Source organism: Gobius niger (assembly GCF_951799975.1).
Source record: "Gobius niger genome assembly, chromosome: 19".
NCBI classification, from domain to species: Eukaryota; Metazoa; Chordata; class Actinopteri; order Gobiiformes; family Gobiidae; genus Gobius; species Gobius niger.
The window spans coordinates 19,407,675-19,421,899 of NC_136870.1; the positions used below are offsets into that span (position 1 = coordinate 19,407,675).

Consider the following 14,225-nt stretch of genomic DNA (forward strand, 5'->3'; position numbering starts at 1 on the left):
AAAATCACAGTGGAGATGGGTGGAAAGATTTTATTGATAGATTAGTGAACAGTTGATAAAATAATTAATAACAATCAATCAATAAATTAATGATATTCTGTAATTCAGGTGACAAAGCACAAAAGTATAACACTACTTAATTTGTGGTTCAACTTGTTAGTTTTTTGTTATTGCTTTCACAGTAATTATTTATCATGGTAATTTGACTGTTTTGGTATGTAGTGGAGAGACTCTGGAGGTGCTTCATTTAAATGGTTTAAAACTATCCAAAAGGAAGTACATTTATGTTGACCGTAAATGATAGACATTTCCTACAGTGATGTATGACATACTGTTCAATCTAAACATGAAATTAACTTTATGTGCAAAGTGCACTGTTGTTTGAACAGGAACAACCAGAATGCTCATTCTAGCCACTTGGGGGTTTTACATAAAAATAAAAGGAAAGAGTTCCACACGTGTCCAGCAGAGGGCACTGACATAATAAGAGCTCAGGATATGAACAACACATTATATAGCCACATGGTAAATGGACACTCTGCCCCAGGGCGACTGTGGCTTCAATAACAGCTCACCACCACTGAGTGTGGAGTGAATGAATAATGACTACTATGTAGTACTTTGAGGACCTTGTGACACAGGCTTGTAAAGTGCAATACAAGTGTAAGCCGTTGTTATTAATGAAGCTACAGTGAAGTTGGGGCTTTGACCAAATCACAGCTCATTATGTTTCATTTATTGGGAACATTTTCTCTATTATCTGCCGTCCGCGATCTGATGTGGGAGCTGAATTTCGGCAAAATGAGTTTGACACCCCGGCTTTGAGTGGTACATTTTGTTCCCTAACACCGACATTTTGCAGTTTGTTTACACAACACAACTTCATGTACACAATAAAGCGTGATAGGAAGGTCTACACTGCCTGACCAAAAAAATCGCCACATAAAGGTCACACGCTCTGATCTCAAATGGACCCCCTTTAGGTTTGATTACAGCTGAGTCTAGCCCTGACCACCTTCAGTAACCCCAGATCAGAACAGTTTTTTTTTATTTTATTTTTTTGGTCAGGCAGTGTATATAATGCTTCAGTATTCTTCCGCTGCGGTGGACGCCTTCTCCACCACGTCGTAATGGGTCTCATCGAGGGTCGTCAGCTCTTCACCCTCAGGAAGAGGAGGCTTGGGCGGAGCTCCGACGCACGGCAGAGTGGGCGGGGCCAAGCTAAAACAACACAGACAACAGTTAATCGGCGAAAGTCAGAAGTACATTGTGAGGTGGAAAATAGCATCGTAGAAAGTGCCCCAAAAGACACCACCTGGACTCTAGGTAGTGTTTTTTACTTGCTCCATGCAGGGTATTAGAAGATTGACATGCACTGAACACAACGAAATAAAGAAAGACAAGTGACTTTAATGCCTGGCCAGTAAACCTCTTCATCTAATTTTATTTTCTTTATACTATTGAGAAGACTATTACAAGCCCAAAATGTAAATATCGCATCCAAATCATGGCATGTGCTGTAAGTATTGTAAATAGTGGCTTTGATTTTCATTTTTGAGGACGAGCCAAGTCAATTTGAAATGATATGCATGAACCGTGACTTTGTTTTATGGGGGGAATTTACAGTCCTGCCCTTGCTGTGAATGGGTTTAGCTAGCCAGGCTTGACAACAAGAAGCAGCGTCATGTATTTCTGCACAACACGACAGTTTAACAACATATTCACAGAGCTTCTCGCGTAAAATGAAATTCACAAGACTATGAAAACACCATAAAAAAGGGAGTTTAAAACAAAACATAGAAAAATTAACCCACAATGCTGTTACATGCAAAAGTCAAATGAAGCATGCTGGAATACACCACCACCACCAACACATAATGAAAAGAGTAGCCGTCCACTTACTCTGAGGTGTTCTTTAGAAACGCATACAATCCGGACGACTGAAACTACAGGTCAGAGACACAGTGACCACCCCCTGTCCGCTAATGTTCATTCATACAGCCCTGTGCCTTATACACACTGCTAACAAAGTATAAAGCAGCTGTCAGTCATTTGAAATAGTGTAGTCGTATAGGGCTGTTGTCTTTGTCCTTGGGCAAGACACGTCACCCACCATCCCAAAAGATCGTGTCATTTTTAAAAGAGACGCTGCAAATTTGAGTTGAACACTGGACTGTCTGGTTGCAATGTACAGTTTATTATAGTGTTACAAAACTTGCTGCATCAGGGTTTCTACATGTGGCAGCAAGTCAAGTGTAATACTTATTAATGCAATTTTAATACCTAAATACTATATTTTTAATGCCACAAACACAACAACTCTTGGCATATTCATTCGGAAGATTTGTAAACATTCGATCACAGAGGGGAATCGGGGAAAATGTTGTTATTCAAAGCTAAATTGGACACAATGAGAACTTTTGAGCATATAAGCAATAAAGATTTGATGGCAGTTTGAATCAGATTTAATGTTTTTTTAATGCCGCGCGGAAACCATGTTGCTGCATATTCAGAGAAATGTTTATGTTTTTATTAAAGGGACTATACGGAGTTAAAATCATGCATTTTCCTCCCCCTACAGGTTCCAGCAGTGTCTTAATGTGTAGAAAGAGCCCAGACCTGTTCACCACACCTGCGTCTGAAATCCTGCACTGTCGCTCAAAAAGTTGTTACTTCGGGTCCGAATTGCCGTCATGCACGAGCGTAATATATAAGGTGCTGTTACGCGTATGACCTGAGGTGGCAGTAGTGAGTATAAAATGGCCAACTTGTATCTAGCCCCTTTAATATTCAGTTTTATTGGATAAGGTTAAGGTATGGTGACATGGAAAGTTTCACTCGCTCAAGGCCCATTGGTACAGTATAGTTATACACCCTTTACCCAAGGCTTATTAATAAACATTACAAAAAATGCCAATAAAAGGTACATTTTTTACTTTAAAATAATACAATTACCGATCCCTACTTTGGTGAAGCTCAGTAGTCATCATAGGATTTTATAATCGACAGGTTTCTTGGAAGATTTTTGTGTGTGAAAAGAAACTGGAGGAAGGAGCTGAGGTTTGTATAATATATGTCTACGTTCATCAATCAGCAACATATACGGTATGTATCTTTATTATGAAAAAATAAAATTGAATCAAAAATTGAGATATGTCAATTTGAGAGTACATTTTGTGTCATATCGTCCAGCTCTACAATTACTTCACTTTCTACCTTTATGTATGATTTGTTTGAAAAAACAACAACATATGATTTATAATAATATATAATACAATCTCCCCCACCACAGTATATCCTCACCATTAATGTAACTGAATCAGAACATAATGCACTGATGACCCAAAACTGAAACAATCTCACAAACTGGTGTCACATGAAACACAGCACAAGAATTACTCAACAAATCCCCAAACATCACCAGCAATTTATATTTATTGGACACAGTTTTAAAGGAAAATCTCGTTGCACGTTTGAGGTCAACAATGTTATACCATTCCTGTTTCATGCATCCGCACAAACTTCTTCATTTTCTTCCTTTCAAAATAAAAGCACAGTGGAAAAAAAGTGGCTACAGACAAGCGCTGCTCCTTTTTTCAAATCGGAGAAACACACTGACAACATTTGGTTTGCACACAGTAAAATAAGTCATCTTTAAATATTATTTTGAAGAAATATCAGCAAATAATCTGTAAACAATGGAAGGTTTTGAAATATCGTCGACAGGACTGGGTTGTTTTGTTGAGGACGTTTCATTTATCTTTTTTACACCTTACATGATTCACTTATTAAGATAGTTTAGAGCTTCGGGGCAATACTCCGGGTTCTGAGCGAATCAACTCCGACAACCCACTCCGGTCGATGATATTTGAAGACCTCTGCTACGATGAAAGTTCCTGGGTGACTGAGAGCTTACACAACAATGTAAACAATATTCACTTTATGTTTACTTACAGTATTTTAGTACCATCCAGATGTCTTTAAGATTTAAAGCAGAACTAAGTAACTTATGCCCCTAGAGGCCATAAGTGTCGTAGAATGTTGCGTTTTTTTTTTTTAACTCATTAATCGTCTGTGAGAGTAAATACAGCGCTGACAGAAAAGAAAAACTTTGTAAATACTACTAAAGAGGTGCTAGCCCACAATTAGCCTTGCCTGTTAGCCTGTTAGCTTCTTCTGATTGTGAGTCCATTAGTGTGTATTGGGGCTGCGGGTCGGAGTAGGGACACCGGGGGAGATGAAAGACCCCCCAGTCATCCCTGTAACACCCCCAGAGGGACTACGAAAAGGATTTATTACGGTAAACAAGTTGCTTAGTTCTGCTTTAAGTTAAAAAAATACAATCTTAGTAGCAGATGTTCACAATTTGACTAGGGGGAAAGAACTTAAAATACAGTATTATCTGTCCCAACTATAGACTGTGGAAAAACATGGACGTAGTATCGCAGTTAGCTGCTGAAGCTAAATAGGAAATGGGGGCTGGCTCCGGAAGTTCCTAGCTCCTATAGAATTTCCATTAAAACTCTTTAAAGTGCATATGACAGGTTTTAATGCTTTTGAAAATATGGCTTATTTAGATGGATAACATCAGTTGCATAATTATTAATATTTTATTTCAGTGAAGCAGCAATTTATTTTCATTTAGAATTTTAAGCTGCTGACAGGAAGTGACATAGAAGAAGGTAACATTTGACACACCCATTTCCTATTGACTTAACATGGTTGGCACGGCCACAGGTTAAAATTGTTTACCTTCTTCTATGTCACTTCCTGTCTGTGTCCAGAAAGGAAGTGAAACTATAAACATCACAAAGAAAGCTGGGTACAATCTTTAGCAAATTCTTAAATATAATCGCGTTAAAAATTGTCTAATGTGTCATATGCACTTTAAGTCATGATTGAACCTCCTGTTTGTCCCTACATAATCTAATTCTTTTTCCTTTTGCTACTTTTATTTTCGCCCTATTCTCAATATAGAAGCCGGCTCCAAAAAAACAGGCCAAATTGTTAGCATTAATGAGATCTAGCTAGCTCACACTGAACAGTATGAAGCCACCCTCACTTAGTCCATTGGTATTCTACAGTCTATGATCCCAAAACAAAGGGACCTCAAGGGAAAAGGGACCACTGAAAGTCAACACTGCTGATATAGTAAACATATTTAACGATGTAGATTATTTATGTTATTTTGTATTCGAATAGAACTTCAGTCACTGAGAAAAATATAAGGTCCTTTTTGGTCACAGGAGGAGAGGGCGTTAGGAAGGACATCTGGAGTACAACTCATGACCCCTAAAGGAATCACTGCACGAGGTGAAATGATTGGCGATTGGTGTATTAAGAAAATATTTGTATTTCATGAAAAACAAGGCATTTTAATCCCATGAACACTAAATCAAGTTTGAGACAAGGCAGGACATAAATATTATTAAAACGACTTAACGTTTGTTTATTTATTGTGATTATAAATAACATTTCGAAGGACGAGGATTCATTGAGCACATTCAGCTTTCATTTTCAGACGACACAAGAGAAAGTCACAGTTTTCAGAAATAAAACGGCGGGGGAAAAAAAAGGTCCAAAACATGACAAAAATATAGATTATATTCACGGTTAGAAAGTGCATGTAATCATTTCAATAGATATTATAAGACAAGCACATGTTTGGCACATGTAGTTTATGTACAAATAACATTCCAGTAACATCGATACATTGATAAATCAACCCAATCTCACTTCCATTATCATTTCCGCAAATCACTGAAGATACAAATTCATAGAAATAGGCAGAAAAGGACAGGATTTTGTTATGTTGGTCACTGAACATTTTTGTGAAAACAGAAACAGAGCAACTCATTAAATTGATAGTCTGTAAGTTTGCAAAGGGAGGGAACGGAATTTTCAAAAGTAAGCAATCAAGCTCCTCCCCCTCCCTCCTGATTGGATCTGAAAGGCTGGTTCACAGGAAATGCTCATCTCATTGGTCAAGGCGGGAGGATACTGGCTTCTGATTGGTTGCTGAGATCCGGGGAGGAGGGACTTTACAAAAAATTATAAATTAATATACTTACTTTACATCAAAATGCAAGACTAAGTGGTCAATTTTGCACATTTATAAAAAATTGTAATACATTTAGATTTCCAGACTATCACTTTAAGTTGCTTAAGACAGTGTACATTCATGTGCTTCATCAGGAATCTGCAAAGTACAGTTTTCGAGTCAATGCCGCTCTCTGACTATCTGTAGTGCTCTGTTTCTTTTTATACAGTAAATGATGCCATTTTTTAAATCCAAATGTTCATTGTGTACAGCACTTTGGTTGTTGTAAAGCACTGTAGAAATGAAATTTGATTCATTAATAAACAGGTTGTCAGGTCAAATCCTTTATGTCTAAGTTTTGACATACTGCAGTCCTCCTGGTTTCATTCATATTATATAAAATGGAGCTCGGGAAAGCACTAAGATGAATGGGATTTCTGGTGCATTCAATAAATGTAGAATACTGGAGTTATCGTTCATTCGGGAAAGTTGGAAAGTTGCTGGTTCAGCCTGAGCACATACTCTTGTCATGTAAGACACATTGAGTGGTCAATGTGAAAGGAAGGGACTCCAGTGTACTATTTCTGAATTACTAGGAGAACAGCTGAATGCTTTCCAAGGTAAATAACAAAAATAATAAAATTGGAAAGGCAACTTCTCAATAAGCTAACTTTCCAAGCACCATACAAACACAGCAATAGTATCTTGTAAGATATCAATAAATAAAGTAGTGATTTGCAGAAACAAGTACAACATTTTATAGAAGATTGGGTTGTGCTAAAGTGATAAAGCTCCTCTGATTTAAGAGGAAAATTAAAGATTATCAAAAGCTCCCGGCATTCAACATTATAGTCCTTCCACTTCGGGACCGACAAAGTCCTTCCAACACCTTGCAGCTCTCTCTTTAAGAAAGTCAAAAACATGCATCGTGGACAGGCGAGGGACTCTCCCGACAAAAAGAGATGTGGCCGTTTGTACATTTGTTCAACCGCCATTCTGCCCCGGTCCGTTCTGGCTGGGATTTCAAACCAGGATTTTGAGGAGCCGGAGAAGGAGCTAAAGCCTGTCCTGAGTCTTACAGCTGAAGCCTGTGTCTGCCTGTCTGCTTTCTCACACTGTCGAAATCAACTTGACCTCTGTCGAACTGCGGACAAACAAAGGGCACAATGCTGCAAATCCCCAACTTTTCTTTACAGTTCACAAAGTCAAGCCGATCCACCAGACAATAACAAAACAAAACAAAAAAACACATGAGGGAATCAGTTATGCAAACACGAACGAAAAGATGAAATGAATGAACACACCACTGAGTTACACAAAGCTAAAGGGGAATCTCAGCTTTCAATCAGAAATTATTTAAAGATAATCTGGTAACTAAATACTTAACAAATGCTGCATTCCAGGCAACTGGGATTTTTCCCACTTGAAAATTACGACCTACAATCACAGAGTGTTCCAGCTAAATAAATATGTACGTACAAACAAAACGGCTAAAGCTACAATAGTTAGCTAATAAGATGTTAATATGAACACTAGATATACAGTAATGCTGTAGGCTGCGGCGAAAAGTAACATCATTCTCCTGTCCGGCTTTACCCAAATCTAAAAGCTTCTCGACTGGAGAGCAACAGTGTAATGCCTCATTTGAAGGAAAACTTTTTTGTTGCATTGTTGGCGCCATTTTGTCCCATTTTTGAAGTGTTTATGTCGCGTTTTTGCCTCTTTTTTTATTTTGTAGATTTTTTTTTTGCTTTTTTGTTGTGTTTCGCCACATTTTTGTCACTTTTCTATTTTGTTATTGTTGCTTTTCTGTCACGTTTTTGTCGCTCTTTTGTAAGTATATAAATGATGTATTTATACAGCACCTTTCACAGACAGGGAAGTCACAAAGTGCTTCACAAAATTACAAATATATCTTATGTAATATATCTTCTTGATTATAGTAAATTAATGTATCTACTGCTCATGTACAAAAGGGGGTTGGCGCTAACAAGCTTGAGATTCTGCTTACTCCTTTTGAGCATCACATCCACGTTACTTATTTATTTACTTGCGCATGCATCTTTCTTTGGCTTTGCTTACTTTGAAAAACTGTGTTCCTATGTAGAACTTTGTGGAACTCAGATGCTCAAATAGAAAAGATGAATTAAATTGACAATGCAATTTTGTTGTTTTTGTCACTTTTTTTTTCATCAAAATGTGCTCGGTTCATGTGGGAGGGTGAAGTTTTGTCATTGCCTACACTTGTCCACTGGGGGCCGCTATTGCTGTCTTCATCTCGTATCTGAACTGAACTCTGATAATCTCCCAGTTTACATGTTGTAAATTGCCACTTTGAACGGCGTTACAAGGCATTTTTCTTCTTCTCAGAGGTCACCAGTTGCCTGGAGCGCAGAAAAATTCTACTGATAAGTTTCTGATCAAATATTTACTTTTTCAGGAATACTGTCCCAACAACAACACAAAAAGTAATACAGATGTTGTCCTGTTATAATTCATTGATTCTCAACTGGCATCACCGTTACATCCAATTTCAGTCAGGTTTACCTTATGCCCACCAACCCACCAGCTGAGAATCCAGGAACAGCAATCGATGAATGAACAAAAATAATAAGGACAGAAAATGTAGTAACTTGGCGATTACATGCAAATAATGGGAAACGTGTAAAGTAAACAAAAAAAACAACAACTTCCCAAACACCACCGTACATTAAAAACAATAATCCATCATCATTTCCGTTGTTTAAGTTCAATCAAGATTATTTCATGTTGTGGCCTAACAATATGCTGTGCATACATGGTTTAAATGTGTCGTTTGTGATTTTACAGTATATCAGATAGATGAGTTAGTACAGTAAAGTGAACGAACAATTATCTCAAAGTGACTGAACTTAAACCGGGTGTTTCCATTTATAAATAGAGAAGTATTCATAATCAATGCAAATGCAAGTAGTTCTTACCTTGTGGGGAAACGTGGCTCATATTCTTCCACACCCTGCTGATAAAAACAAAACAATAATATTAGGATAGAAAACGGCAGTATGAAATTAGGAAAACCGCAAAGACTGGGCTGAAAAAGGGCTTCATCGGAATAATGTAATTTCCAAAAGTGCCATCAGGTGGAGATGGAGGACCATGAAACTATATGACAGCCAGAGATGCTGCATATTACTGCCTTTGTCAAAATAGTGATAGATAAAATATAAAGCTTCAGGCTGGATATGATGAAAATCATTGCATTAAGAGAATACTTTGTACTTGGAGAAGTATCACATTAAACACTTAATGATTCCATGTACTTTTAAACTAGCACATCTTGAACACCTTCTCCACCTGCGCCCGTCTCTCCTCCCTCTCATGTTTGTATTTTCTTATCGGACCTCTTTGCATCTCACATCTGTGCAGAGATGAGAAGAGCGCTGAGAGGAAGTGTGTGTTTTTATTTTTTATTTCTTTCTTTTTTTTTTAAATGTCAGCGCAAGCACCACAGTGTGCGGGAACCGGAGCGTCGCCCACCACACGGGAGTCCAGGCGAGACGTGGGACGGCCCGGACGTTGTGTAAGGATTTTGAATATTGACAACACAACACAGCGAGCGACGGTTTTATAACTGAAGTCACAGCAGCAAAACAGACTAATGACACTTCAATCAGGAGAGATGTGACTAATGCATTACAGGCTCGAGAACGTTATGGGCATTTAAAAGTAATTTCTTCTTCAGTGATTCAGGTAGCAAGTTACTTATCAAATATAGTAGTAATTTAAATAGAAGTAAAGTAGTAGCATATAAATCCTTGAATACTGCCAACATAACACAGGAGTCTTTAAATGCCAGCATCTTCAATAGGACAGCCCAACCTAATGAGATGTTAACATGAGGGCAGTTACGGCACAGTGGCAGAGTGGTTAGAAGGTCCAGGGTCCATATATGTGGAGTTTACATGTTATCCCAAAATCCTACCACGAGAAACAAGTACAATAGGATCCCCTCTGAGACCAATTCTCAGTGGGACTTTCATGGTTAACCTTTTAACTCCCGTCTGAATTGAGCACATTTTCGTGAGTTCGGTTTCTTCTAAAAGTGTCAGGAGAATAAGCACCAAAATAGTGATGAAAACAAGACAAAAAAACAACAAAAAATCAACAAAAACATGACAGAAAAGCAATGAAAGAGCAACAGAAAAGTGACAAAATGTCATAAAAAAGTGACAAAAAGTGTGTAACATAAGAGCAACAAAAACGTCACAACAAAGTGACCAAAAAAAGCGATGAAGAAGTGATATGCAATAAAATGCAACAAAAAAAAGCAACAAAAGATCAATGAAAGGAAATGTCAAAAAAAAAGTGAGGGAAAGATCCACTTTGATCACTTTTGAGGGTCTTAGCTTTCACATGAGGCGTTGCGCTGGCCTATAGTAAAGCTGAACTGGAGAAAATGCACTTGGTGGAGTTTAAGGGGTTATATAAAGGTCAAAAATAGGGAAGCTGATCATCTATAAGAGCTGATCTTTAGTTTTTTGCACAGTTTGAAGTTTGGAAGGAAAGTCTAGATTATCTTCATACAGCTATAGTTGACATCCAACTGTTCTTAGCTTACTTGAGAGTAAAATCTTTCTTGTAGAGCCTAAACACAAACAAAAAAAAACCTTTGATTTGTATAAATAGAGTAGCTCCTCACCTGTGAGAAGCCAGGGCCGGCCATGCTGTAGGGCCGGTGTCTGTGCAGGGTCTGGGACGACATTCGGAGCCCATAGTCCGGAGCAGGGATTGCCACGTCCTCTCGCTCCAGGAGGTTCCCAGTGCTGCTGCTTTTCCCGTGGTGAAGACTGAACACAACAGCAATTAAATAGGGACAGTCAGACTTTGATAATATGAGCCAAACTCCGCTCAGAAATTCAATAAATCAAGCAGTCTCTTGTTCTTTGAGTTTCATCACAACTTCTAACACATAAGATGAAATCAGGCTGAGTAGAACACTGTTTACTGAGTCGCTGGCAAACACAAGACAGAAATGGTCACATAGAATTTCAATACCCACTTGTGAACTCTTAGATGCCTCATTGAGTCGGCCTCCGCATCAGAAATCACTCGAGTGTATGAGAACGGGAACCAGCCACGCCTGAACAACAAAAGTACACAAAGTTTTACTCATTTGTTAGTCATTTCTTTATAAAATGGAAGAAAACGCACTAGTCTCTATGTCTAGGACAGGGCCTTGGAGTCAAAGTGTGGTGTTGATTGCCTTTCAAGAGTGTTTTCTTACTTGCCCCATTTATAAATATTCTAAAAAGTACAAAACCCACGTGTCACGACGAGAGGAAGGTTGCATGGCCACAGTAATAGATTGTTTATCTCTTGTTATGTCACACGCTGTACCTAATTCCCCGTTTTTGCCCGGGGCGCTCCTCACTAATGACTCACATGCGCGTCTTCTCGCTCTCCCCGTAGTGCCAGCCGTCCCGGGCCTCGGGCACTAACAGGGAGATGACGTCGCCCTCGGAGAAGCTGAGCAGGGTGCTGTTGTCTCCGGCCGCGTGCGAGAACACCGCCTGCACCCGCGTCCGACCGTTCCTCTCCAAACCCGCCGCCATCGAGCTGGAGCGGGGCAGGGTCCGGGTCTCCACTGGAAGACAGAGAGGAACTTTTAATAAAATACAGTAAGATAAGTATGAAGTCTGGTATTGCTTCTGAAAGGAGAAAGGGAGAAAGAAGACTAACAACAGTTCATATTTGTAAATCATACTTTGAGTGGTTTTGCTCTTCTGTGGGGCAGCTTTGCGGACGGGCAGCGTGTTGGAGTACACCTCATGCCTCTGGGTTTGGGGCGACACTTTGCCCTGGGACACTTTCGCCTCCATCCACTGCTGGTAGTCGTCCGCAGCGTGAGCCCCGTTCATCACTGGCATCTACAGAAATAAACAGTATGACAGGAAAAGGTATTACAGACATAAGGCCAGTTTAACTGTGAAATGGCAAGTAACTTTTGAAAACCCGTGATGATAAGTGGTTCACGGGTAAATATCGGAAATGATTAATGGGCTGCAAAAAACAGCATTTACAGCTGTTGCATAAGTCTCTGCATCGCCGCGGTAACCAGGTCGAAACAGGAAGTAGGTCAGGAGAAGATGATTAATTGAAAGTCTATGTTTGGATTAAACAGGAGCAAACAAAACCTCTGGGACAGCGAGGGGAGGGGGGGAAACGGTGCTAGAAGAAGCACAGCGTTTGAATCCGCCGAACTGGATCATAGCAATCCACTTACTGGAAATGACTGCATCAAGATTAATATCATGAAAGACAGGTTGACTAATTGAGGTGGCACAGTGGCACATTTCCTCCCCATGTTTGTGTGGGTTTCCTCCAGGTGCGCTAGTATCCCCCAATACTCTCCTGAATACACTTCCTCTGTCTGACTTAGACCTTTGGAAACACTGACCTGTTGAGCCATGGCTCCTCCGGCTCTGAGGGCAGCGAACTCAGGGGGCATCGGCAGCGGTTTGGCCCCAGGCAGAGGCTCTGAGATGGGCACGCCTCCGCTCATCTGCTGGGCCAGGAACATGGCGCGCTCCGGCAGCTTGTTGGGCTCCACGCAGGCCTGCTGCCACATGGGGAGCTTCTGGGACAACAGCTCCTTACCCTGGACAAGAGCGGGAGAGAGGCTGCAGAGATCAGTATACAGGAAAACAGGGCTGAACCATTTGGAAAAATGTGGATATGCAGCCTTTCAGACAAGTATGGCAATTAGATTTGCGATTTATCTCTTTAACGCAGAAGTAAGTAACTCATGCCTCTAGAGGCCATAAGCAGCACTGCAGGTGTTGTAGCATGCTGCGTTTTTTTACTCATTAATTGTCCGTGAGAGCAAATACTACACTGACAGAAGAGACAAAGGGAGAGAGGGATATTGTACATCCAATTACACAATGGAGATATTTTTTTTCACTCAAACTTGGCAGTAAATACTGTTTAAGTGACGCTAGCCCGCAATTAGCTTGTTAGCTTCTTCTTCGTGATTCTATCAGTGTGTATTTGTGACTCCAACCCGGTGCAGGGAAAGTTGCAATTGTAGTTTTCTGGCCAGAGACACCGGGGGGAGATGAAAGACCCCGCAATCATCCCATTAACACTTGTATTACAACTACGAAAAGGATTTTTTTAAGGTAAACAATTACTGAGTTCTTCTCTAAACGGAATTTAGTTCACCATGCCCCTTTAAAAGAAAGTTGAGAGAAGACTTAAATATGACCTGCTAAACTAAAATGTAAGCAGTTGGCATTTCATCATTACCAATAAAAATACAAAGAAATGATCTATGTACTTTTGCCTCATTATCTTAACATCTTTTTACTGTCCTGTGGAGTTATTTAATCAATCCCTCTGTCTTTTCCTCACATGGAGAAAGACAGCACTGAGAAAGTAAACATGTTACTTCGGAGGTTGTGGTGCAGCTGAACTTTACTTCGCCATTAAAACTGTCTCAGATCAGGATACGCAATTATGCAAAAGGCACAATTACTTTTGATGAATGTCAATGAGGATAATGAAGAAAATGAAGGAGCAGTTCAAGTCAATTAAAGCTTGTTCCCAGCACATTTTGAGTGACATTTTCCAAGTCCAGATGCAATGTAGCCACATGGTGCAGAGACCGGAAATAAACTGACTTTTTGCAAACAATTTTTACTAGAAGAACAACACACAAATGTTCATTACTTCCATAGATGCCGACTTGCCACTCATCTGGCTTCTGTTGCCATGCGGTGACATGACCTGCATATGATCTATAAACTACTTCATATTTAATTTGAAAAAAAACACACGTAGTATTAAAAGTGTATGTCCTGAAAAAAATTGATTACGTTTTGTTTTGATCGGAATAATTAGCAGCCGCTGTCAAAAAGCGGGACAGGAAATAATGTCGTGTCTTATCTAACTTCCTGTCGTTAGCATGTGTTAGCGGCGGCTCCCTCTCGTCTCTCGGTTTGCGCTTCAGACATTTTCACTCCCACTCGCTCCGTCTGAACTCACTGTTCTCGCAGAAGTAGGTCACCCCCTCCCCACAACATCACATCCACTGTCAGTCACTCGATCGATGGAGTACAGCGAGCCACGAAATTCCACGAAAACCCACTTAACGCTTCTAGGTGGCGTTCGTGGTCCAGGATTTGACGTTGGATCCCAGACGGAG

The 14,225-nt window shown here is 39.8% G+C and overlaps 1 protein-coding gene across 6 annotated transcripts in view; it reads right to left on the bottom strand.

Moving 5' to 3' along the window:
• Positions 1-1,041: 1,041 nt before the first annotated feature.
• Positions 1,042-14,225, bottom strand: part of baiap2b (BAR/IMD domain containing adaptor protein 2b) — a 49,779-nt gene continuing 36,595 nt past the window's right edge. For 3 of the 6 annotated variants that reach the window (XM_079577196.1, XM_079577198.1, XM_079577201.1), the window contains 7 exons: positions 12,477-12,677; positions 11,784-11,946; positions 11,462-11,663; positions 11,079-11,159; positions 10,719-10,866; positions 9,001-9,038; positions 1,042-1,221 (listed from right to left, as the gene is read on the bottom strand). In XM_079577196.1, coding sequence (XP_079433322.1) covers positions 1,086-1,221; positions 9,001-9,038; positions 10,719-10,866; positions 11,079-11,159; positions 11,462-11,663; positions 11,784-11,946; positions 12,477-12,677 — 969 coding nt within the window. In that variant the 3' untranslated portion in view covers positions 1,042-1,085. Of the gene's footprint in view, positions 1,222-6,362; positions 7,185-9,000; positions 9,039-10,718; positions 10,867-11,078; positions 11,160-11,461; positions 11,664-11,783; positions 11,947-12,476; positions 12,678-14,225 lie in introns of those variants that run through there. The other 3 variants (XM_079577197.1, XM_079577200.1, XM_079577199.1) reach the window with 3 other exon arrangements.